This window comes from Pochonia chlamydosporia, chromosome 3, assembly GCF_001653235.2.
Source record: "Pochonia chlamydosporia 170 chromosome 3, whole genome shotgun sequence".
Taxonomy (NCBI): Eukaryota; Fungi; Ascomycota; class Sordariomycetes; order Hypocreales; family Clavicipitaceae; genus Pochonia; species Pochonia chlamydosporia.
In genome coordinates, this window is record NC_035792.1 from 4,938,327 (window position 1) to 4,963,360 (window position 25,034).

Below are 25,034 nucleotides of genomic sequence, written 5' to 3' on the forward strand. Positions count from 1 at the left end.
CATTTTATCACAATATGCCGCTCTCTCTTCGCCAGTCATTGTACAGCTCACCGTGATTGACATCCACTTGGTAAAGCAGTTTAAATGGCAACCCATTTTGTTTGACCCTTGCTGACTTTAGAAGTTGAAGTTCTCCACTACGGAGTTTGAATATAAGATAGAAGAAGGTAGACTGCAATGTGAAGCCGCCGTCTACTTTGCATCTTCACATCACTACCTCACCTCCGCCATCATGACACAACTTCAAAAACAGCACTCACAACCAGCTACCTCATGCTGCACGTTGGAGAATGTTGACGCTGCGTTAAACAAGCTTACCTTGGATCAAAAAATTTCTTTGCTTGCTGGCCAAGGATCCTTTAAAACCACTGCCATTCCCGAGCATGGGATCCCGGCGACTACAGTTGGTGGATACCTTTTACGTTCTTTAACCATTCGGAGACTGACAATCCAACTAGACCTCTGATGGTCCTCATGGACTACGAGGAGCCCGTCAATTTGCGAGAGTAAGTTCTGGCAACACGTCGAAACAGGAAGAATACTAATAGCTGAAAATCGTCAGGTACCCAGTTGCTTGTTACCATCAGCAACTGCAATGGGAGCAACTTTTGATATTGAGCTGATGCGAGAAGTGGGATGTTTACTAGGCAAAGAAGCGAGATGCAAAAACGTTCACGTTCTGCTAGCTCCCACGGTATGCCTCCAACGATCACCTCTGATGGGTCGTGGATTTGAAGCCTTCGCAGAAGACCCCGTGCTAAGCGGGCACATTGCATCGGCATACATCAACGGCATTCAGTCGTGTGGCGTGGCTGCTTGTATCAAACACTACGCAGCTCATGACCAGTCAGCAAACTCTGTCGAGGACAATGTTTGCATGACACAAAGAACATTACGAGAGCTGCATCTGCTGCCATTTCAACTGGCACAACGTCTGGCGGAGCCCTGGGCGATCATGACTTCATACAACAGGATAAACGGAGTTCACTCTAGTGAAGATCCTCTGCTGCTACAGAAGATCCTCCGCGATGACTGGAACTTCAAGGGTATAGTTATCAGTGACTGGTGGGGAACTTATAGTACGACTGAAGCCATCAACGCTGGAATGGACTTGGAGATGCCTGGCCCAACTCAGTTCAGGGGTAAACTCCTGAACGTAGCGGTAAACACCCGCAAGGTCTCACTCGACACAATCCACCAGGCTGCGAGAAATGTTTTACAGCTTGTAAACAGGGTAACAACCGCACCTTCACTATCCGAGCCCCTGGTTCAAGATACCCCGGCAGACCGAGCACTGGTCCGGAAGCTTGTCGGCGACAGTGTTGTGCTGTTAAAGAATGACGTCAAAACCCTTCCCATCAGGAACCAAAAAGGCAAAACGTACGGTCTAATTGGTGATCACTTCAAATACCCTGCGCTGTCTGGCGGAGGAAGCGCTGAAGGAGACCCGTACTACGTGGTCACGCCATATGAGGCAATGGTAGAGGCTGTTGGAGAAGAAAACATACAATATACTCCGGGAATTTACTGTGAGTACCTGACCAGATTTAATACTCCATAATGCAACAAAACTGACAGCCATTTAACATGCAGCCTTTAAATTCACCCCGTTCTTGAAACATCTCTATCAGCCAGGAACGAATCTGCACGGATGGCACGTCGAAATTTTTGGGCAGAACCCAGATGTTGAACGTGGTGCAAGTGCCATTTACAAAGCCACGACTGACAAAGACCTCATTGACATACCAGAGAGTTTGCACAAATTCTTCCCTTCAAAGTACTTTGTTCGGGCCACTGCTGAGTTCGTTGCCGACAAGTCGTGCCGCTTCAGATTTGGATTCAGCGTGGCCGGCAAGGGCAAGGTCAGGATTCAAGGTGAGGAAGCCATCGATCTCTGGTCAAGCCAGCCGCCCAAGACCGCCGACACGCCGTGCTTCAATCGACTATCCATGGAAAGATTCTTTGACTTGGATGTCCGGCAGGGGGAGAGAGTTTCAGTCGAAGTCGTCATGGTGAATGAAGATGTTGCTGGCGGCGTAGGAACGGCATTTACGCTGGCTGGCAGGCTTGGCGGCCACGAAGTTGTCGAGAAAGACCACGGCTTGATGCAAGCGGTGGGCATGGCTCGGTCTGTTGATGTGCCCATTGTGCTCGCGGGTCTTTCTGCAGACTATGAGAGTGAGAATAGCGACAGGAAGCATCTGCGGCTGCCCCCTGGTGCTGATGACATGATACAGGCAGTGCTAGAGGCAAATTCAAACGCTGTAAGTTGCCGCTGTATTGTTCCTGATGCAAACTGCTAACGAAATGTAGATTATATGCATTCAGTCAGGTTGCCCGGTAGAGATGCCTTGGGTAGAAAAGGCTCATACGCTCGTCCACGCGTGGTACGGTGGCCAGGAGGTTGGCCATGGAATAGTCGATGTCTTGTTTGGACAAGTTAATCCTTCGGGAAGGCTATCAGTAACTTTTCCAAAATCATTGAAGCACACTCCATCCTACCTCACTTTTGGTAAAGCCGACTACGATATTCTCTATGGCGAGGGAGTGTTCATCGGTCACAGGTTCTATGAAGCGGTAGCTCGAGAGCCACTATTTTATTTTGGACATGGGCTCTCCTACACCAGCTTTCATTACGACAATCTCATTGTCCCAAATGTGTTTCATCCTTTGTCGGAACACGAAATGGTCATTACTGTCAATGTAACGAATGTTGGGGAGCAGGCAGGCGCCGAGGTAGTTCAGCTTTATGTTCACGACCCTGAGAGCTCATTACAGCGACCAGAGAGAGAGTTAAAGGCATTTAGCAAGGTTTATTTGCAGCCACAAGAAACAAAACGGGTTTCTCTCAAGGTCGATAAGTATGCTCTCTCCGTTTGGGACGAAGGGGCGTCCAAATGGATGGCTGAAAAGGGTGAATATGAGGTCATCATAGCTAGGAGCTCTAATCCTAGAGACGAAATATCTCGTGCGCATTTCAACCTACCAGAGACTTTTTACTGGTCTGGCGTTTGAGTGTGGTTGCTTGAGAGTTGCATGCGAGCTGAGAAAAAGCATATATACAAGGGTGACAGTTCCGGGAACAAAGTCAGTAGCCTTTCTGAGAATTCAAGAGAAATAGGACAATAATTAGATAGATTCTAAACAATAAAGGGTATATGTGTAGCTGATCTTAACAACTTGTGCGCGCCAGCTTCCCGCATCACGGCAAACCGATTGCTCTCTAATGGAATGCAGATGCAAGACATGAAGGGGTTAGAAGTGCACCAGTCTGTTGCATTGGGTCTTTGAGAATCCACATGACGAGTTTTCCGAGAAATCCATGACTCTCGATCGCCTCAACTCCTCCTCTGCTAGCCACCATGGCAGTGGCTGCCTGTAGATGCCATCTCGACGCATCTTTCTCTCCATGCACAATCTGTGATGTCAGTTCGTCCCAGCTACTGGGCATGAATCAGAAGCTTACCGAATCCGACGCAACGGCAAGTGTTTTGACAATGGTAAAATCACTAATGTTGCTGCCTTCCCGGGATAGCGAGTCGTTAATATCCGCGAGGCATCGGCCCCTGTATTCAAAGATCAAGGCACGGTAGCTGTCTTGATATTCTGCGAGATGCCGACAAGCACTCAAAAGGACGGATGCAAGAACACCGGGGTCTGCAATGGACATTTGAACCCAAAGCGAGCCCAGACGCATGCGAAAGGCAGCTTCATCGGACACTGTTCGAAAGGGGAGACAGGTGAAGGCTTTGCCAACAACATTATTCACAACTGAGGCGGATTAGCCGGAAGGCGGCGGTTTGGACACATACTTGTATAAGGATCTGTGGGGCATGAGGCATGAAAACACTTACAATGATGTAGCAGAAACGATTGCTCTGCGGAAATTCCAAAAGCAAAGGAACAAAAGGGGTCGGCCGTCAGTGTCCGATGGGTACGGCGTGATGTCAACGGACGAGAGGGTCGCGTAAGCGAAGATGAATTTGATCCAATACACGATGTTTCCGGGGTTCTTTTGTTATCGGCTTTGACCCTTGTACTTTGATAGTTGGCGACTCTCTTTTGCCGGACTACAGCGTTCTTGGCCGCGTGGGACCGGACTTTACCTTTCCACGAAGCAGAGTCATTCGGATGTGACATGTGCAGAAATCGAAAGGCGCCCGGCTCCTGGTTAGGCATCCTGTCGTTGAGAATGGGTAGATGTACTGGCAGCAAAGGAACTGACAGTGCCAGTCTTCGGCCATCCTGAGAGATGGCATCACCAAGTCTCAGCGGAGCCAACTCCACGCCCATTGCGGCTTTTGAAGATGGTGGACCCTGTTGTCTTGGACCGTCAGATCATCCCCTGTCACTACTGTCTCGGAGAATTGTGTGGCTGCATGCCAAGAAAAGCATTTTCCCTTTTTGGTGAAGAAACTCCGCAGGCCGACTTGGTGTTGGTCCATTCTGTCGACACCAAATATGTATTGCTTTGGGAGGTGAAGGTTTTACCAAGGTATCGCGTATCGCGTAATATATTAGGGTATATTAAAATGTGTTTGTGTATACCTGGATGTAGCCAAATACTTGGACTACAGGCTGTATATCCAAGTATACACTAACACATCTTAATATGTCTTTGCATACGCAATACCTTTCACTTGGTCAAATACTTGGGCGACAGACGTATGTTGAGAAACACTATGCTCTTCGAGAATATTGAGAGGCTGCACAAGCACAGGACTGACTCTTACACACTCCGGTCATGTATAAAATCACAATGCTTCCCCCTTCAAGGACTATAGTTGCCACTGTGTACCGGAATCAGCTCTTAAAATGGACAAACATTGGAACCCAGTTCACGACATGCCAGACATGAGAGGCAAAGTCGTGGTAGTTACTGGCGGAAAGTAAGTGCTCAACACCTTCATGCAAATCTCCTGCTCATGTCGATCCAGCTCAGGCATAGGTCTGCACACGGTAAAGCATTTCGTATCCAAGGGAGCAAAGGTGTATTTTACCGCTCGATCAGAGGCAAAGGCACAATATACCCGACAGTTTGTGCTGTCAGCCGCACCACAAGCACTATCCGAGAACCTCATTTGGGTGTCGATTGACCTGTCCAACGTTGAGAGCGTCATGCAGGGCGCCAACTTCATAAAGTCCAAGGAAAAGAAAGTCGACATTCTAGGTAAGTCAGGCATGGTATGCACTGGGACGAGTAAAGGCTCACCGTCACATCAAAGTAAACAACGCTGGGCAACTCACTCGCGATTTACAAACCAATGACGCAGGATGGGAAATGGTCATGGCAGTTTGGTATGCTCTACGTATCACTACATCGAATCACACATGCTTGCTAACTCGCGGCAAGCCACGTAGGACACTTTGTTCTCACCAACGCCTTGATTCCGCTTCTCTCTGCCGCCGCAGCCGAAAAAGACGCCGACGTCCGAGTGGTGACACTGTCTTCCAACGTTGTTGGCATATTTCTCCCGCACGACTATCCATTCGACTTTAAATCTCGCGGGTTTCTGTACGGAGATACTCCATATGCACCGTGGAAATTCCGTTATCTGCAGAGACACTTTTTCACCGTCGACATGCTGCGATATAGTTTGGCCAAGGCGGCCAACATGATTTTCGCACAGGAACTGCAGCGGCGTTTCGACGACCGAGGATTGAACATCATATCCGTATCCCTGCACCCCGGCGGTGTCAAAAGCGATGCTGCTTTGGCCATATTTGCAGAGTTCATGAAGCCTATTATGCGGCGTGTCATGGTTGGTGAGGACGAGGGATCCTTCACCACGCTCTTTGCCGCGACTAGCAAAACAGTTCTCTCCACGGCTGGGTACAAGGGCAGGTATATGGAACCGATTGGCCAGGTGATGCCGTCTCACCCTGTGACTGAAGACGAAGAGCAGGTCCGGGGTCTTTGGAACAATACTGCGGCAGAAGTTGCCAAGTACGTGGAGGAGCATAACTGCGGCGTGTTGGAAGATTGGTGAAGCTGCCGGCACAGGTTTGTTCTTCTCATCCCACACCCACGACGAAAGTATGTGTATTTTTAACGTTTTAGGTTCTCTAGTTACGAAACCGATCGTTACGCGTGGAGGGAGGTCTGGGATAGACTCACAAAGACGGGGATCAGTAGAAGCAATTGCAAGGAGGAATGTAATAAATTGGGAGAAAGTATGGGAATAAAACAACATCTGGACAATACAATCACTATCCTGCATCATTGACGCCGGCAAATTCAGGTCTAGTTGCCAATTCATGCATCAGTGCCTGCATCTCCTCGTCGCCGTCATCAGCACGCCTTCGAAACTCTCCCCTGTGATCTTTAAGCCACTGCAGCTCTCCGCCAACCTATTGTATCAAGTTAGCAATGTGAGAGCTGCATTTGATCGTGCTCCCGTACCTTTGGTCTCTCAATGCCCGCTTCCACCGCCGTCGTCAGCGCCCCCATGACCCAGACGGTCCGCAAGGCCATATCCTTGTCATTTCCAACAACCTCGTCCCATATTCTCATAATGTCCCTGCAGTGCTCATTGTATAGGTCGGTAGACCTCTGGTTGCTTGCCCTGGTGCGTAAAATGATGCGATTGTATTTCTGGGGCTTTCCACCGCGAAAGACAACTTGCCGGCTTACGTCCGTGAAGCGGACATTGATGAAGAACTTGGGAGTTGCGAACCGATTGGCGTGGCATTCTGTAATGGCTTGTGCAAGTGTTGCCATTGTCTTTTCCGATATGGAGCACACGTATTCTACGTCATAGAGCGGCATCTTGATCATTTGCAGACGTCAGAATAGATGGTAGTGTAAAGTTGGAGAACAAACCGACCCCATAGGCGTCAAGTTGCTTAGAAATACACCAATTGTCACATGCCCATCACCACCAGACCCAAAGCAGACACAAAACAGCCTGTAGGTGCGGTAGAGAAGCAATCACGATAGACCAGACGTCAAAGAAACTCAATCATTGTAAGTTTACACAGCAGAGTCGTTCTCTTTCGCGATTCGATCCTAGTTTCTGACACATTCGGCTTCAACCTCCTATGCTTTGTAAGCTGAGAAGAACCAAGACTCCACCGATTAGTTACGACAAGAGCAATTAACTTGTTGAAGCAGTCGCTGCAGCCCGCAAGTTTAGAGGTTGCAGGAGACTCGCACCAGATGTACTACCAAGCTACAGATTCCCGAGCGCTCAGTTTGACAATGCAATATTCATATGCTTGTATATACAATTATTCATTTTAACGACTCTCGTGCACAAATCGATCGTGACCCAATCGGCCGTGATATAATTCCCATACTCAAATACACCCAAGTGACTCAATGACTCCCGTCGCCATTGATGCCGGCCTCATTTTCAGTTACAAACGCCTTTCGCCAAATTGATCCTCACATGGTATGACCCTCCCTCACGACCGAGGCACATTGGTGGCCAACTCGTAAGACTCCGTCGTCTGCGGCCCCCAGTAGCCCGGGTGCTGTCCGTGATGTGGCGATACCGTCGTGGGAGAGCTGTAGCTGGGCAGCGTAGCCGACTGCGGACTGACCTGGTAGCCAGAAGTAGGCGTCATAAGCTCATGAGGAGACTGTGTCGGCCGCAGATGCTGTCCTCCGTGCATTGCGTCGCCCTGCAACTCCGACTTTGACCATTGATGCGGCGGCAGCTCGGATGGATAAGACGTGGCATTGCCTTGTAGTTCGGGGCGCGGAGTGTGAGACGGCGTCGACAGTTCGGCCACGCCGTTGTGACCGGGATACTTGGACGGATCGATTCCTCCAGGGGGTCCATCAGTGTTACCCGCTGGAAGCTGCTCTCCTCGTTGTTTGCGTTGGTTTCGACGTCTAAAGTACCATATGAGGCCGGCAACGATGACAATGGCAACGACCGCTCCCAAGACGCTGGCTGCAATTACGGCCACCTTGTTCCCTTTGCCTCCACCATTTCCGGTACCCGAGTCGCTCTGGTCTCCGCTGCCTCCGGATCCGCCAGCGCCGGTCTGCGAGGGCAGCGAGGAGCCGGGTTTCGTTCGTGACGGGACAGCCCTGGTTCCCGAGGGCTCGGATATGGACTCTGATACCGTGGCCACCACCTTGCTCGCGGCGGCGCTGCAGTAATACTCCAAAACACTGACCGCCGACGTCACATCGGCAATGGCGGTGCTGGAGCAGTATCCCTTGACGTTGGATGTCAAAGAAGACGATATCCTGCCAAACATGCCCGACTTGATGCACACGCAGGAAGCCAGGGCCTGCGGTCCGGACGCGCACAACGACTCGGTTTGCTATATAGTGTCAGGACCAAGGTTCATGTTGACGGCGTTACGCGGGATACATAAGTACATACCCACTGAATCACATTTGACATGGCACTTTGAGCGCATGTTCGAAGAGACTTGAACTGTGGCAGGGCAGTCACATAATACGTCACTATAACGGTGTCAGGAGGCTCGTCTTTGAGTGAATCATGAAATAGACGTACTATCGCCGGGCGGACGCGGCGGTCCAGCAAATGAAGTCGTGCCGTTATTCATCGCACAGTACTGGTTGTAGAAGCCTTGCGCCGCAGTCACGTCTTCGTCGTTGGAGCAAGAATAGCGCACCGACTTGCTCATGGTCTCGCTGACCATCTTGGCCCTGTCCGAGTTGCAAACGCACGGCGCGTACAGGCTGGCATCTCGGGGGCACTTGGAGACGAACTATACAAACAGCTCTTGTTAGTCTTGTCATCCCCCAACGGCGACGCATCAAAGGGGTCGGAATAGTCAAAGGAGGAAACGTACCGCTCCTACAACGGCATAGGATAGCCCGTTCTGCGCACACGACGGGAGGTACGAGATTTCGGGCAATTCAGTAATGTATGCCTGGACCTGGTTGGTGGTTGGCGTGGAAAAGGTAATGGCCTTGTCTGGGTTGCAGTATTTGTCCATAATCTTGGAGGCACTGGCTATGTTACTCGTTCCTGCGTCGGTACCACATCCTGAGGCAATATCGGAGTTGATGGACGAAGTGAGCTGGTTGAACTCCTTTGTGTTGCGGCAAATACATGATTGCAGGGCCGTTTTGTCTTCGCCGCATTTCGTAGACGTCGATTCCAAGCCAACATTGTATGAAATCGCACTGGAAGCACACGGTGCCTTGAAATCTCGTCATTAGCATTGATCACAGGGTCGACGAGACCATACTTACCAAGTAGGTAAAGATTTCAATGTCCGTCACATATACAACCTCTGCCGACTCAACTCCGGCGGCCATCAAGGCCACCCCAAAGAGGGCCGCCCAGATCGAAGAGGATACCATGACCGGCGCTTGGTGGACTTGGCCGTGGCATGCAGGATGAAGAAGTCATGACTGCGATACAAGTCTCCATCGTCAGAAGTCCTCCTTCGAAAGGCTCTGCCTGCCGAGAACCCAGCAATCACACGCCCGGTTGACATTTCGTGAGCCAGGACTCTCGCATCGTGGCCGTGTAATTACCCCCGAATGCATCGTGAGTTCAGCTGCCCCGTTTCTGGAGGCCGCCCCGTGATGCTATTCGATGCTTTGGCCATGGCCAAGCTCTTTAAGCATACTAAAAGCGCCCAGATATGCTTGAGGACCCTTCTGCCCCTGGCGGCTGAACACATGGCGGTCCACACCAATCCTGATAGGGATAGGCCATCATGGCGAACGCCTTCAGTTTGACGCTATTGAGGGAAGTCAAGGGAATGCAGCTGGAGAGGATGTGAGTCCAGATTTTCCACTTTGCAGCTCAGGAGCATGAAGCGTATTTAATTGGCACGGCACCCATGAGCCGGATTGATGTCATGGTCGGTGCGTGTAGACGAACAATTGTTACAGCCTGCATATTCTCAATGAAATGAATCATGTATGGATCATGAAACCCATGCAATTTCAGCCGAGGCACGTTCATCACACACAACATTGAAGGTGATGTTGGTGTGCTGTCCACCGTGAGCCGTTCATCTTCTACTCCGTAAGCTGTGCCGAATGCTTGCGCTCCGGCTCACACCGACTAGTACACGAATTTGTGCCTTCATGGATCGAACTGCTTCTTGAGAGGGACTGTGATTTGCGTCATTCAATTTCTCCGTCACGGGCCCTGGCTGCTTGTATTTCCCCGACCGGCTCGTCGGAAATACACGGTCACAACCCACAGCTTGGCAATGAATGACCAGATCTAAACGTCTCCATATTGCTCACCAATACAGCAGGGAAGTTGCCGCTGTGGCACGCAGATGAGATCGGCTTCGGTCGCCGAAAGTAAGCAATGGATCGGACAGTTTGAAATGCCTGGGGAATCCTAGACCTACAAGTACACGGAGCGCAACAGAGCCCATGTCAGTCCAAGTGTAACAATTGGCACATATGGTAATGTTGTAAAAGATCCCTTTAGCCATCCCTCTGCTATGCTCAGGCGAGATCATGTTTCGCATGTGCAACCATTCACGCATACATCAGCCGGAACCAACATCACGAGTTGCGGCTAGCACGAGCAACCACTGGCTCGACATCAACAGCTTCAAAACACGTGTATGTACATTTTTTATTCTGTCAGTTAGCAGGCACTCCAATCCTGACTGATGCAAGCATGTTCCCCCAGGACCTTACCACCTCTGCCCGGTAAGCTTGATCTTAAGAAGAAGCTGATCGATATTCTCTTCCCCTATTCGGAAGTGATTCGCACACATACATGCAGATAAGGGCCGGCTATAGAACGCACAATGCCAAAATTTGAACCACGGCACGACTACCTTGTCATTGATTGGCTGCCAGGTTCGCAAACCTTTGCATCCATACCTGGTGCTTCTATTCCCCAGGTGTTCTTGAGTTCCCCGCATGAGCTGGAGTGCGTTGTAACCATCTGTTTAAGATTCAGCAGCCGAAGAAGGTTCTTGGTATGGTTGATTGGCAACCACCTCTAATTGGGCGGCTACCAATCTGCCCGGATACAACGGCACAGAACCGCTCAGGAGGGAAGGTGATTTAGTTCTCTTTTCAGACAACTTTCGAAAGCCGGGTTGCCTTTTCTCTTACTTCCAGAGAGACTCGGTCTAGTTGACTGAAAGTTTGCAAGACGTTGTCTTTGAACAAGGCACTTTCCTGTTTAGGGCTCTATGCCAGCTCAAACCAATTCGTTGGACCTGGGACAGTTGTGGCATTCTCAAAGCCTCACATAGGAGAAGAGGTATAGGTATAACACTGCGCCAGTCGTGCATGGCAACACAGTTAACTGGGATCTTCACACACTTTTACCGTGTAGATCAGCAACTCCGGACGTGATTGGGTTAAGCGCACCGGAGCAGCGAAAGGTTCCATTGGCAAGTCAACTTACACACAGAGGCTAAAGACTAGCAGGGCAGCTCATAAAGTGAAGCGTTGAACGAGCTGTGGCCGCGCCAACGAAGGGGAACGCGGTCCATTCCACGTCGTATTAGTTTCCGTCGTCTGCCTCCCATCCCGAGTTATCCGTTTGATCCTGGCTACATCTGTTGGCAATGTTGTATTCATCCTTTGACTTGGCCCCATGTCGTGGCTCTGGACTCAACACCTTCCCAATGAAGAATGTGCAATTCGCGTGTAAGTAGGCTTCAGCTTATAATGAGGGTTATCAACTATTTCAATGTAGATCATTTCTTCTAAAACTATAGTTCTCTGACTTGTTGACATTTTCTCTCGAGTTCGTCGATGCTCCGCTCGGAGAGTGCCCGAATGTCGAATGCGTCCGGTTTCTGCGCCTTTTCAATCCTGTTCTAGTGGTCAGACAGAAGACACCCTGTAAAGATTCGATCGAATTAGGGAATATCACCAAGACTCTTATGCGGTTCTTCACTGCGAATGAGACAGGTCAGGTTGGTCGCCGTTGGCACTCCTGACATAGGTTCGCCAGGCATGCTCAGGAAGGAAAGTTGCATCCAGTCACTTATAACCAAGTCCAATTTAGAAAGTGTTCACTCTTTACCCCGCCGATCGACATTGTGTTGCCGTTGCTACTTTTGTCTCGGCGACTTGGACGAATGTGTGATGAACTATCATGTGTTGGTTGAGGCAAACATCTATAAAAGCTAGAGGCCAATGTCACAAAAGCATATGAACAATCAGATCCATCACAGCTCTACCAGCACATTTACACTACCATCACTTCAAAGACACCATGAAGCTGCTTACAGCTCTCTCCGCAATCTTCACCGCTGCTGCGGCTGCTCCGTCCCCCTTAACCACTCCATCTAAACTTGATGTCAAGCTCGAAGTTGTTGGCAACTCTGAAGTCAAAGCAACTATTGCCAACATAGGCAAGGACGATGTCAGAATCTTCAAGCCCGGCACGATTCTCGACAAGTCAGCCATCCAAAAGGTCAAGGTTGCCGCCAATGGTATGCCGCTGCTCACATTAAACTCACTATTTGAACGCATCCCTTTCCCCTAACACAAAAAAGGCCGTCACGTCCCATTCTTGGGCATTCGCAAGAGAATTTCCACCAAGACGGTCCAGGACTCCTCCCTAGAACACATTGCTGCCGGAAAATCCATCACCGTCACCTTTAACATTGCCCAGACGTACGACCTCTCGACCGGTGGTCAATTCAACATCCACTCCATCGGCTCCCTGTCCTATGCCCAGGGCAATGGCGACAACAAGCTGATTGGCAACATCCCGTACCACTCCAACGCCATCGCCATCAGCGTCAACGGCGACAAGGCTGCCAAAGATCACGCCGCTTTCAACAACAAGATGAAGCGCTCCAAGGTCCAAAGTGACTGCACCGGGCAGAAGCTGTCCGTCACGGAGACAGCTCTCCAAAACTGCGCCCAGCTTGCCTCAGCTGCTGGCCAAGCGGCTACCTCGGGCTCGGCGCAGAAGATGGAGGAGTACTTCAAGGCCTCGGATGACCAGACTCGACAGACTGTCGCTGACGTCTTTGGCAGAGTTGAGCAGGAATGTGGCTCCACGAGCTCCGGCGTGGCCGATTACTACTGCACTGACGTGGGCAATGACTGCAGCGGCAACGTGCTGGCGTATACTGTTCCCAGTCAAAGCTACATGGTCTATTGTGATTTGTATTTTGATGATCTCCCGCCCGTCACCTCGTCCTGCCACGCCCAGGACCAGGCCACTACCAATATCCACGAGGACACGCACTTGACTCAGATTCAGGGCACCGACGATCTGGGATATGGCTATGACGCTATTCAGGGTCTGTCTGCGGATCAGGAGCTCAACAATGCTGATACTTTTGCTTTGTTTGCCAATGCCATTTACGCCAACTGTTAGAGGCTGGTGCAGTTCCCTCAGCACAAGGCTCAAGAGAATAAATATATAGAGTTTGCAATAACATAATTGAATTGGCCAAGTTGAACACAAGTAAGGTACGGACTGTCGTAACGGCGAATCAGAATCGTCTGGACTCTAGAAGGGCATCAGCATCGTGTTTGAGATGGGCACCGTGGAACGTAGTCTGGCGGACAGAGTGGCGCGGCCTTGATATCAATAAGCGTTTCAGAAGTCATGTACACCGTCCAGTCGCTCCACTGACATCTCACCACCTGCAAGGTTTTCTTTTGGTAACATTGAAATGGACAGGTTGACACTGTGGCGTGTTTGGCTTACATGAACCAACAGAGATCTCAATCTTGTTGCAGCGTGGACACGTCAACCTTGTCAAGTCCGTCTGTCAAACAACCCGGGACAAGCCGGCATTGAGGACACGTACAGCCAATTCGTCTGAAAGTATCTGACGGCAGCCGGCCAATGTTTGCATGATGCCGCCGCCACTAAACAAGCCGATTGTAACTCCAGGACGTACGTTCCACTAGGTGTAATTGGGGAGCGATGGTCTTACAAGCGGCCATGAACCAATATACGCCACGCAATGTACCGAAATTCAGGCTACGGACATTCAGTCAGGTTTTTAGGATTAAAGCTATACAAAAACCTTCAAGTCACCCGTCATCGAGTTCAGTCAGAGCTTCGGCCATTATATCAATTCAAGACGCAACTTTGGACGACATGGTTCTTTAACATCCAAGCGTCCACGTATATATACAATGGGACGGTGACACGTACAAGTCATCCAACATGACAACGTACTGTTGCCCCAGTCGCAACCCGATAAACCCCAGGGTCGCCGTTATGCTAAATATACAGACACTGCTATGACCAAAAACAACCCAAAAAGAACCCCGTCTATGGTTGGCCCAAAAGGAACAAAACCGCAGCAAACTCGCCCGTAAAATATTGCTGCCCCAGTGCTGTTTCCTATGCCAAAAGAGAAACCAAAAAAAAGAGGATAAAAAGCCCAATGAATTCATAACCAAAAGCACCGCCATGTCTTCTTTTTCCCAGCTTTATGAAGGGTCGTAATTCCAAAGTCTTTTTCGCTCCGAGGCCCACCACAGGCCAACTTTTTCTGCTTCAAGGAGCCAATCGGCGGCCTCGTCGCCGTATTTTCCGCGAACCGTGGATGCCAAGCTGTTGATGGACCACTCCAACACACGTTTCAACTCCATCGGGTCTTTGCCCAGGTCTGAGAAGACGTATTCTGTCTTCTTGTCCAAGGGGAGAATCAGCCTCCAAGGTGTGTCTGACGAGGTGATGGTCAGCATTCTGCCGCCGGGGTTGACCAAACCATAATTCCACGCACGGCGGCCCTTGTGCGTGGTCTTGAAGGGCCGAATAAGCGACTGGCCTTCGTAGTCTTGTACCAAGTCTGCGGCGGCAGCAGTGTCCTTTTGGTTGAGTGACCCGGTGTTAACGAGGAGGTCGAGAATGGTGGGCAGAATGCTGAGCGACGTTGCGTTGACTCTGTGCTGCACCCGGGGGAGCTTGGGGTGCCTGAAGGTGATGGGCACGCGGAAATTGCTAATGTGGCCATTCTCATAGGTGCCCGTCTTGCTAAAGTCCTCCTTGAAGGCCTGGCCGTGATCTCCCACGAAAATAACAAGCGTCTCGTCCGAGATGCCCTGATCGTCAAAGAGTTGCATGAGCTGGCCAATCCACGCGTCGTTGAAGCGGATCGTGTTGAGGTAGCTGTTGAGGTCCTTGTGCGTCTGCATCAAGCCGTGCGCCGAGCCCATGTACTCGCTCGAGTTGAACCACTTGGGCACCGCCCAGGGATGGTGCGTGGTGCTGGTAAAGTGCGACAGGAACATGCGCTGGTTGTTTGCCGTCGCATTAGTGATGTAGTCGGTGATGTACGTCTTGAGGGCTGTTTCCGGGAAGCCAAAGTAGTTGATCTCTTCCAACTCGGGGTTGTTCTCGGCGTCCTCCTTGATGCGGTTCTTGTTCACAATGTGCTTGAAGCCAATCTTGGAATCAAACTTGTCCTGGCGATCGTAGCCGTCCGTGACGGCCTGGAAAAAGGCCGGGTACCATTGGTGGTCGCGGAAGTTGCTCGACGAGGTGTTGGGCTTGAGTGTATTGAAGAGCTGGAGCAGTTCTGGGAGGCACGGCTGATAACTTTCCGTCTCTGCTTCCTCGAACATGTCGACCGGCATCGGCCAAGCGCCGCAGTGGACGGCGGCCAAGCTCTTGGTCGATACGCTGCTCGTGGTGAGCCCGCCATTCACATTGACGCCACCAAAGCCATCCTTCGTCTTGTCATTCCATTCCGCGTACTTGCGCCCAAAGGCTGTGCCGTTTTTGCTCTTCCAGTTGCCCGGTTTGCCGGTGACTCGTTCGGTATTGGGAGAGATGTGCGAGAGCAGCTCATTGACGTCGTCCTGGTCGAGGTCGTCGTGGGACTTTATAAGCAAGTCGTGGAAACCAGAACCCTGCTGCAAGGGAAACAGCTCTTCACGCATGCTTTCCATCAAAATCAGGGCAATGTGCCTAATCTTCACCGAACCGTCCTGCAAGGCCTTTTGGAGGGGCTGCAACACCGGGTTGTCTAGGTTGGAGATCTTCATGGGATCGTTTGCGGGATTGTAATACGGGTCCAGTACGAGCGGATCCGGGCAGCTGTGGTCGTGACTCGTGGTGTTTTTGACGAGTTCTTGGACAGTGGCTGTCGTGGCCTCGGGGTCCCAACGAGTGAAGCCCTGGGGCAGCTCTGCCGGCAGCCAGTCGGGCTTCCTCTCTCGGTATTTTTGGATAATGTCATTTGCCGTGCCCGGAGCCCAGCCCTTGAAATTTCCCTTGGGTGACTCCCATTTCGCGCGGTCCAGAAGGTCGGGCAGCGGCCAGGAAGTCGTTGCACATTCGACAGACTTTGGCGCAAAAACGGCGAGCAGCGGCAGCGGCAAGGTGGTAAACATGCGACTGTACGGCCGCTCCGGGTCGAAGAGTACCAAAATGGAAAGGAAACCCAGCACGACCATGACGCTAAAGCTCAAAGGAACAAAGCGCGGGCATTGCATGGCACGAGGCGACATGGCATCGCCGTCGCTAGCCCGTCGGCGCGTGTTGCTGGGCAGCTCATCGTAGTCGGAGTCGGAGTCGTCGTATTCGTGGGTGGGTAGGAGAGAGGACTCGGTTTCCCCCTTTGACTTTGGTGACGATCCGCCGACACCAGCCTTGGACGCAGTCCATCGAATTACTGACAAGGTACGTGTTAGAGGATGAAATCAAGTTTGCCGTCCAGGACGCTTTATAGCTTTTGGGAGGGGCAGCAGACAAACCTGATCGTGCATGAATCTCACCGGCCGCCAGGGCCGCGCTCACAGCTTTGTAGAGTCGGAGCTTGACAATCCATGAGACTATCAAAATAATACAGGTAAAGGCAAGCGGCGTCGCACCCTCGCTGAGCAAGACTTTTCGGCCCTCCTCGCTAAAGGCAAACGAGGTTGCGTCGCCCCAGTCGATCTCGCCACCAGTTTGATAAAAGAAGCCCAACTGGGAGGAAGCAGCGCCAAGATTGACGAGGCTGGAAAATTGCCAAACGGCCACCGTTAGCAAGCGCGAACTGCAAAACGTCACAAGGGGAGAAATGAAAACGGGCGCGGCGTTTTTGCTCAAGACTTGTTCGTATCCCACCGCCGAGCATAAAACATCGCGAACGAAGGTGGTGAAGCTTAAACTTTGGCGGTGGCGCTTTTATGCGGCGGCGCCGGCGCCAGCGCCAGGGGGACGTGGACAATGATGGAGTTGAAGGGGCACTGGGGGGGCATTTGGGACAAAGAGCATGCCGTGCAGTGATGTGCAATGCTGTGTGGTCTGGTGCATTTGATGTCAAGTGTCTGGTGGGATGCTCGCGTGCCAACTTACCAGATCAAGGCGCCAACGACAAACCCAAGCAGGGCAAATAACCCATTCCTGCGGCGCAACAGAAGCCAAACCAGACTAGTCAAGACAATATCGGGAACGATGAAGACCGGTAGGCAAAAGATGAAGACGCCGGTCGGAAAGACATGTGCGTTGAGAAACAGACGCAGAAGCTTGGTCGTCGTAGTCGAAACAAAGAAGATTGCGAATAAAAAGCAAACCAAAGAAGGATACATTACGGGCGACCGACGGTCAGCATCGAGACAGACGGGCCACAATCGGCGATGAAACGGTTGTAAAAGTTGATTTTCGGTCGGTATACGGAGTACAGGATACTAGGGATGGACGCGTGCCTTGCAAATGAGTCCGCCGCGCTTTGTTGAAAGGGGGCGAGACTTTGATCGTGACGTCGGGAAGCAATTAGCTGAATGACTAGGTAGTCCTGTCGTCGGGATAGTACGGTGCTTGCGATGGTAATTGCGATGATGATGGCGACGGCTCTGCGAAATCAACAAGCAAAGGAAAACCACCAAACGAGAGTGCAAGAGAGGCACGTGTGCGAGCAGGAGGACGCGAGTGGACGTAGGGAGATGTTTTATAAAAGGAATTGAAATTGGGAGTCGTGGGAAGGGAGAGACGGAGCCCTGGAACGAGAAAACGACAGAAGACGGAGCAGATGGGCGGAATGATGACGGGCTGCTGCGAGATTTGATGAGATGAGGGTGGTAAGATCAAATGAAATTCATGAGCCAGAGGGGCAACGGGATGGCGGCCAGCCCTGGCTTGAACCAGACTGCACTGGGGCCAGCACTGGAGCAAGTGCTTGAGTCTGAACTGCACAGTAGACCGGACTGGATTCCAAGCACAGTGCAGTCAAGCAGTCAAGACTGGTCTAGTGGGCAAATCTGGGTCAAGCTGGTGGCGGCGGCGGCAAGGAAAAAGCGGAGGATCAAATGGGCTGCAGATGCAAATGCCAGTCAAGTTGGTTCAGGAAAAGGTTAAACCAAGCCAGGGGGTTCCGGAACTAGGCTGCTTAAGGATAACCAGCACGCGAGACTTGGGGTGGATGAATGAGACGAAGAATGAAATAACGATGAAGGAATCCATCAACAAACGGTCCGTTCCCGGTTCCTGGTGCCTGGCAAAGGCCAACGCGACGTGGTCGATTGATTGATGATGCGGATGCGGATGCCACTTGAGCAGTTGAGGGGTTTCTGCAGGCTTTGTTTTGGCAGACACAATGAAAATGCTATCAGACTGTGATTGAATCGACGTCATAAAGAGCCGAAATGATGTGTCCGTAAGCAGAGTGAACGTGCAAAGGGAGAAAGTCTTTCATACCGATGCTGTTATGCAAGAACAAACATCGGTTCAATGTTGGTCCCTGTTGGTTCCATGTTCCATGTTCCATAGCTGGTAACTTGTCCTCTACACACCACACACCGGAAACCGATCACATCGCCAGAGCATTGAAATACAAAACAATACAAAATACATTTGTATTGTATCCTTGGCAATGCTCTGGCTCTGGCACCATCTGCTTCGCTGAAAAGCGGGATTGGATGCAACTCAGACGTGTGCATCCGCCCATGACGGTTCTTACTCCCCTTTCTTCACACCCGTTGACGTCTGGCAGAACGGCCAGACTGGTTGACTACATGGAGCAGGAATCGAAGACTTCTTCACCCAACAAACTTGGCCGACAGTCTCGTCTCCTCAGGACTCACGACCGCATAGTAATGTTTGACAGACCATCCAAATCGTCCTGGCACACGTTGCTTCCAGCATCAACTTGCAACCCCCGTTCAATATCCACATTTCCATTCCTCCCCCCACAAAACAAGGAACAGATGGTGTCGCAAAGCAATCCTTGGGGCCCTTGAAATACGAGCGGCGGAGCCTCACCCATCACAAGACAGTCAGACAGTCCGTGAGCATAGCCGCGCCGCGCCGCCCCTGACATGGCTGGATTAGGATGTCCCCGATGGACTGTGAGGTCTGGGCTTTGATATGCTGAATCACTGCTGATCCATATCTTGTGGAACATTCAACGTCTCCAGGCTGTCAAACTGTGACAGTGAAGTCTGGTGGTTCTTGTGGTGCAAAGGTACTCCGTACAAGGAACAGAGACTGGCAGCTTTCCCTGCTAACGCCGTCCAACACAGACACAAAATCGAAAACTCTAAAGGCAGACGATGCCAGCAACGTACCAGACAAAGACGGCGTATCCGCAGCTTCTTCTCCTCCGATGCAGCTATATTCCCCCGGCATCACAGCTGCCTCCCGTCACACAGACCCTGGTACCAGGCTTTGAACAGAGCAAACTCATCCCACCTGCGGGTTGTTTTGACCCCGAGGACCTGCTGCATAGAGGCTACCATTGGCCCTTCTCATGGTATGTGTGTGACGATCCCAGTATCTCTTCACATCTGCAGTCTCCCCAACGTGGCATTGGAACAGATTGACTCTCAGGAATCGTCCGTAACGACATTCGAGTCGTGTCCATCAACCAGTCTGCCCTGCCTCACAGTCTTGAAACAGGCACGTCAAGTCAGCCCCAGACATTCTGTTGATCATCGTCAAGCCAAGCTCAACGACTCCCACCGCCGAGGCTCCATTTTCGTTGTCTCCTGATCGAGCACACTTCCCGTCCATGTCGAAGCTTCTGCTGACGGGTCGCTCGTGTGTCCCCGCCAATGCTAGCACCTCTCCGGAGTAGTGTGATGCACGTCGTGTTGTATCCCTGCCAAATTAGCTCAGCCCGTTCCAGGTACTTTAAATATTGACATTACGTCTATACGAACAGGCGATGCGATGCTTCATTTTCTTTTGTTCTGGCGCAGGTCCTCGGCAATCCAGTCATGGAGTGGCGGCAAGCCATTACAGCGTTCCAATCTGGTGATGACACAACTCAGGAGTATGTCAATGGCCTGGCCTGCAAAGTCGGTCTATTCTGTTGTCCCGAGCACGCGGACCAAGTACTCCTATGGCAAAGGCAAGAAAGGTTCAAGCCGGCCATCGTACGCCACGGAAGTCAGCCGAAGCCGACAAGGTGTTGACGTGGAGCAACAGCAAACTAACGGCACAGAGTTGCAGGCTGGGGAACATTGAAAAGGGGCGGCCAAGAAGCAAGCCACCATGCCAGCCCAATCCACAGCCACTCTCTCTGTCTCCCCTGTTCTCTCGTGTGCCGAAATGCGAACACAGCCGGGTACGGCGTACCTGGTATGGGGGAGATATGCCCTGGTTGGTTGGATCAAGAGCACGCTGTGTGGCATACCAGCAAATGGTTCACTTCCTTGCCTCGAAGGGGAAATTGGTCACGATACCGCCTGTCGACCTGGCATTCGTGATGAAGGACAATTCATCTTTTTTCAAGAGGCTCCGAAACCAAGGACAGAATCAGAATCAGAATCAGGGGCCATCTCAGCCCTGTAGTGAGGTGCATGTGGCCACTGCGCCGTTACACCCATTTGTTACCATTTGTGAACGCTCGGCACGCATGCCAGTCTTTGCTTCGGTCTCTAACCCGAATGCATTTGACACGGACTCCCAGCTCCCTCGGCTGGCTTGGTCAGTTCGGCCACAAGACAGTCGGTCAATTGTCTCACTGACGCGACACGACCCCATGGACCGAGTAATGAAGCAGATTAACGACAGTCTATTGCGCACACCGAAGCCTCAATTGATCCAATACATTCAGCAGCCCCTCCTTTGAGGTAGACTATCAGGTGCCCAACCGCCAACCGCCAAATGCCAAAAGCGCAACTATGCCTCCGGCCCATCATCCAATTCTTTGAGAACTTTGACCATTTCCATGGACACTCCACAAGAGGGGGCCGGCTAGGGCTATGCGAGCAGCAATAAAAGGGAACACAGAGTGGCTAGTGACTGTGTTTCCTCCTAGCGCAGGGATCTCGCCAAGACGGCCCTGGTGCATTGATAATTGGTTCATTTGGAACCGTGATTGTCAAGGTGCAAATTAAACCCCATGCCTGTTGGTCTCTCGAAATGCCAACGTGCATGAAGCCTAAAAATACCCATACGTTTGCCAAGCAGTTCAGAAGCCACGCACGAGACCAGATTGAACCGCGCCGATTGGTCCAGTTGAGCTCTAGCCAGCAACAGGTTTCGTCTGATTTCGGGAAAGGGCTGGCCATGAAGACAACTTTATTCTGAGTCTTTCTCGGAAAGGGGAATGTCAAACGAAACGCGTCTTAAGATGCGGCAGTTCCCTAATGCCCCGAGGTTTCTTGAAGGAACACCAACAACAAATTGGCAAGGAGAGGATGGAAAGACTACATGTGTCATCGAATTACACTGCTACCCTATACCTACTTACAAAACGTTTTCGTTCCGTGCCCATGCCCAACTGGCGTTTATATTGCATATACGGTCATGGGATGGCAGTTGGCAGTCCTGCAGTGGTTACTCTCGTGATGGTTTATGAATTGACGTATAGTGAGCATGATGAGGCAGCTTCTTGATGCGTAAAGTCCAAAGTCTGGATGTATTCTTAGACAACTTATACCTGCAAATCTGCACCATATGCCTTGCTTCACACAGATACCATAGACTTGACGTGTATCCCTCACTGCAAGTCCTGCCCCGACATGATAGCGAAACATGTTTCCAAAGACCGCAACCTTAGTCATGCGGCTCGGTCTCAAAACGGTCGCCTTCGAGGTGGTCTGTGACGCCTGGGATTTCGTCGCAAACGTACAAATGGCCACCCGCCTTGGTGAGAATGGTTCCGTACTTTTTCATGGCGTCCTTGTCGAAGCATCCAACTGCCAGGTTGATGAATTTGCTGGTCTCGCCACGGTAAAACAGGTAACTCCCGCAGTTATTGCAGAAGCCGCGATGCTTTCCCGGGGTGGCCTGGTAGGTTCTGAGTGTTGAGTCTGCGTCAAACTTGACGTCGGTTTTCTTGAGCTGATGAAATCTGAACAAAAGCGAGCCTGTGACCTTACGACACCAGACACATTGGCACGTTCCGATCTATGAGAGAAACATTAGCTTTTGGTCTGCCCGTTTCATTCGCGGTGACACGCCCTGCCAACCGTTTGAGCTTGTGACGTACACAGTCGTCCCAGGGGTGGTCTGGGGGAAACGTGATGGTATATCGAACCGATTCACACAGACAACCGCCGGTGATACTTGTGGGTTTCTCCAACTCCGTCATCTTGATCAGCTTACTTGCAATGGAATGCTACGCTGTGTATTCTCTTGAGATGAGGATTTGTACTTGGTCCTTTTTTTTTGTCTGTAACTGAAGGACGTCCATTTGCCAGTTCCCCGCATTCATGTGAGCTTATTTTGACCTAGAGATGCTTTTCACGCAGCGAGCCGTTTCTCAGCCGCACATTATGTTGGTGCAAAGTTGGCACCGTGAAGCCGTTATGCCCCCCGTTTTGATGCGCAACTTTTTCCTAAATAGGAAGGCCAAACAAGATGGCGGGAGACACCGTATCTGCAAATGGTGGTAACATGAGCTGGTGACAGGAAAACGAGCTCAATAATTGGGCACAACGGCTCATCATCATTGCAAAACTGATCTTGATTACGTTTGTGTCGTGTCTAAAATATATACAAAATTATAGGGTCCCATCTGCTCAACTCTGCGCTACTTTTGTCGTTTTTGCCATCGTCGGCGACAACTGTTTCCCTTCATTGCTGCAATTATTCTCTCAGAGCCCTTCTCGGCAGCCACCATGACTGCGAATTGAGGATTGACAGTCAGAGGAGCAAGGATGGAAGCGTCCACAACGTGGATATTGTTGGTGCCCATGACCTTTGTGTCTGCGTCGACACACTTGCCGATACGGCATGAACTCGACCAGTGCTGTACGGCCCCGACTGCATAGGCCGATGGGGTCGTGACATACTTTCTAATCTCTTCCAGGGTTGAGTTTTGAGCAATGTTGAGTGGCGTCAACCCATCCTTGGCAGGGGACGCCGGAGTTGACGCAGGAAGGCGCTGGAACAGAGAATGAATAAACGTGGCGACACTCTCTCCGTCGCGCGGATGCGAGTAGTATACGTCGGAGCTTGGATGAGCGGTAAACTTGCCGTCGTCAGACAACTGCACGCGACCCGACGACAACAGACCCGAGGTGCCGTATATGTTTAGGGTGATGGTATTGTTTCCTGTGTGGTCAGCGTATCCGGCAGAGCTGACTGTGCCTTGAACTCCGCTTCGCGTGCCATCAGAGTGATTGACATAGGTCCAAAAGGCAGACGTCTGAGAAGCAAAGCTGTACGGGCCGCTGCGCGACGTCAGGTACAGGTCTCGATCCGCCGGAGCTGGATCTTCGTACTTGTAGACGTACGATTCAACGTCCGGAGAAGACAGCACGATGAAGGTGTTGGGGTTATCAAAGAGGCCAGTCCCAACGTGCGGTCGCACAATCCACGAGGACTCGTTGTACGGCGTGAAGCTCTTGGCCGCCAGCTTGCTGAGCGATTCCTGCGGGCCAATGCCAGAGTACATGAGAATCTTTGGCGACAGCATGGCGCCAGCGCTCAAGACTACTCTGCCCGAGCTTGTGAGCGCGATGGACCTTTGATCCCCGTTTTGGAGACGAACGGCAACAGCAGATGCCGTGCCATTTACGTGTTCAATGTGTTGCACGTAAACGCCGGTCTCGAGATGAAAGTTGCCTCGAGCCAGCGCGCTTTGCAAATAGGTTCGGGTCGGCCCTCCTCGCTGTCCATCAATGTAGTTGTACACCGGACGCCCAAAAACGCCTGCCTTGTTGTCGATGGTTTCGAGGAACGAGACGTTTGCGTAGCCGGCATTGTCAACAATCCACGTCTTCATGGCTTCGTAGCCGCTCTGGGCATAAAACTTGCCGTCCTCTGAGTAGCTGGTGAGAGCCGGCTGGCGCTTCAAAAGCCTCTCGACGGCGGGCTGGACGTCCCGACTGTGCCAGCCTTGAGGATGATAGTCATCCCAGTCTGATGCTGGCGGCTGGAAATACAACCCGGCATTGATGGCACTGTTGCCGCCGACCGTACATGCCTGGAATGCGGCCACTTGATCCCATTTGCACAGTAAGGGCGACTTGCCGTCAAAGATGGTCGAGTCTGCCTTCATGTTAGAACAGTGAAGCCACGGCAAGTTTGGGGATGGCCGTCGTTTTGCACTCACACAGGCCGGGAACATCGACTCTGCTGAGGTCGGTCCCGTTTAACCATCCGGGCTTCTCGTTGCCGCCTACAATGCCGTACGACTTGCCACCTTGCTCCAGCAAAAGGGTCTTGTATCCGGCTTCGCTCATTCGGTCGGCGACAATGATGCCAGCAGTGCCGGCCCCAACCACGACCACATCCCAGCGTTGGGAGGACCAGTCGGTCACGGCAGAGACAGCAGTAGCTGCCGCGAGAAGTCCCCCGAGAAGGGCGGCCTTGGGAATCATTGTTTTGTCAACTGGTGAGACGGCTGTGTGCAAGTCCCGGATTCGATGGTGAGAAAGGGGAGAACGGCTGAGAGCTGAGACTGAGACTGAGACTGAGACCTGAGAGTCGAGACCAGTCAGCCCTATAAGACGAGGCTGCACCGCCTGACGATGCAAAAGGCTTTTATCATCGGCGACTCATGGTTAATTTGTGGCTAATGATGTAATTTCTGTTTGAACAAAGAAGAGATGTTTCCCGCTGTGGAGCTTCATCGTATTCCTCAGACATGGATGAGTCAACTGGTCTAGTCTGGTGGATCGCACTGCCCACATCGCCATGTACCAGACCATTACGAGATCAAACTCGGATTGTCCATAACTAATTCGTACTCTGTACACGGACCAGCAATTAGTTTAGTTGCGTCTGACGTCAATTCGG

At 51.5% G+C, this 25,034-nt stretch overlaps 11 protein-coding genes across 11 annotated transcripts; 4 read left to right on the plus strand and 7 right to left on the minus strand.

Annotated features, from left to right (window-relative positions):
• Positions 1-232: 232 nt before the first annotated feature.
• VFPPC_05296 (glycosyl hydrolase) lies at positions 233-3,015 on the plus strand (the record flags this gene model as incomplete). Its single annotated transcript, XM_018284517.1, has 5 exons — positions 233-403; positions 459-506; positions 563-1,529; positions 1,594-2,264; positions 2,314-3,015. The coding sequence occupies 5 exons, from the start codon at positions 233-235 to the stop codon at positions 3,013-3,015; spliced, it is 2,559 nt and encodes an 852-aa protein (XP_018146044.1).
• A 208-nt stretch (positions 3,016-3,223) lies between these two features.
• VFPPC_05297 (fungal specific transcription factor domain-containing protein) lies at positions 3,224-4,293 on the minus strand (the record flags this gene model as incomplete). Its single annotated transcript, XM_018284518.1, has 3 exons — positions 3,224-3,418; positions 3,467-3,771; positions 3,855-4,293. The coding sequence occupies 3 exons, from the start codon at positions 4,291-4,293 to the stop codon at positions 3,224-3,226; spliced, it is 939 nt and encodes a 312-aa protein (XP_018146045.1).
• Positions 4,294-4,815: 522 nt separating this feature from the next.
• Positions 4,816-5,990, plus strand: VFPPC_15926 (short chain dehydrogenase; the record flags this gene model as incomplete). Its single annotated transcript, XM_018293679.1, has 4 exons — positions 4,816-4,889; positions 4,938-5,170; positions 5,226-5,298; positions 5,354-5,990. 4 exons carry the CDS (start codon positions 4,816-4,818, stop codon positions 5,988-5,990), a joined length of 1,017 nt encoding a protein of 338 aa, XP_018146046.1.
• Positions 5,991-6,210: 220 nt separating this feature from the next.
• On the minus strand, positions 6,211-6,769 carry VFPPC_05298 (oxalocrotonate tautomerase enzyme domain-containing protein; the record flags this gene model as incomplete). The annotated part of the gene is made up of 2 exons (XM_018284519.1): positions 6,211-6,351; positions 6,404-6,769. 2 exons carry the CDS (start codon positions 6,767-6,769, stop codon positions 6,211-6,213), a joined length of 507 nt encoding a protein of 168 aa, XP_018146047.1.
• Positions 6,770-7,407: 638 nt separating this feature from the next.
• On the minus strand, positions 7,408-9,295 carry VFPPC_05299 (granule antigen protein (GRA6) domain-containing protein; the record flags this gene model as incomplete). Its single annotated transcript, XM_018284520.1, has 5 exons — positions 7,408-8,280; positions 8,343-8,425; positions 8,478-8,694; positions 8,779-9,132; positions 9,185-9,295. 5 exons carry the CDS (start codon positions 9,293-9,295, stop codon positions 7,408-7,410), a joined length of 1,638 nt encoding a protein of 545 aa, XP_018146048.1.
• Positions 9,296-12,149: 2,854 nt separating this feature from the next.
• On the plus strand, positions 12,150-13,268 carry VFPPC_05300 (metallo-endopeptidase; the record flags this gene model as incomplete). Its single annotated transcript, XM_018284521.1, has 2 exons — positions 12,150-12,369; positions 12,433-13,268. The coding sequence occupies 2 exons, from the start codon at positions 12,150-12,152 to the stop codon at positions 13,266-13,268; spliced, it is 1,056 nt and encodes a 351-aa protein (XP_018146049.1).
• Positions 13,269-14,341: 1,073 nt separating this feature from the next.
• Positions 14,342-17,431, minus strand: VFPPC_05301 (sulfatase domain-containing protein; the record flags this gene model as incomplete). Its single annotated transcript, XM_018284522.1, has 3 exons — positions 14,342-16,530; positions 16,613-16,857; positions 17,199-17,431. 3 exons carry the CDS (start codon positions 17,429-17,431, stop codon positions 14,342-14,344), a joined length of 2,667 nt encoding a protein of 888 aa, XP_018146050.1.
• A 3,414-nt stretch (positions 17,432-20,845) lies between these two features.
• On the minus strand, positions 20,846-21,355 carry VFPPC_17630 (hypothetical protein; the record flags this gene model as incomplete). The annotated part of the gene is made up of 2 exons (XM_022429322.1): positions 20,846-21,079; positions 21,134-21,355. 2 exons carry the CDS (start codon positions 21,353-21,355, stop codon positions 20,846-20,848), a joined length of 456 nt encoding a protein of 151 aa, XP_022285640.1.
• Positions 21,356-21,417: 62 nt separating this feature from the next.
• On the plus strand, positions 21,418-21,645 carry VFPPC_15927 (hypothetical protein; the record flags this gene model as incomplete). The annotated part of the gene is made up of 1 exon (XM_018293680.2): positions 21,418-21,645. The coding sequence occupies one exon, from the start codon at positions 21,418-21,420 to the stop codon at positions 21,643-21,645; it is 228 nt and encodes a 75-aa protein (XP_018146051.2).
• A 197-nt stretch (positions 21,646-21,842) lies between these two features.
• Positions 21,843-22,380, minus strand: VFPPC_15928 (ribonuclease P complex subunit Pop1; the record flags this gene model as incomplete). Its single annotated transcript, XM_018293681.1, has 2 exons — positions 21,843-22,196; positions 22,279-22,380. 2 exons carry the CDS (start codon positions 22,378-22,380, stop codon positions 21,843-21,845), a joined length of 456 nt encoding a protein of 151 aa, XP_018146052.1.
• A 441-nt stretch (positions 22,381-22,821) lies between these two features.
• On the minus strand, positions 22,822-24,616 carry VFPPC_05303 (cellobiose dehydrogenase; the record flags this gene model as incomplete). Its single annotated transcript, XM_018284523.1, has 2 exons — positions 22,822-24,284; positions 24,349-24,616. The coding sequence occupies 2 exons, from the start codon at positions 24,614-24,616 to the stop codon at positions 22,822-22,824; spliced, it is 1,731 nt and encodes a 576-aa protein (XP_018146053.1).
• Positions 24,617-25,034: the final 418 nt, after the last annotated feature.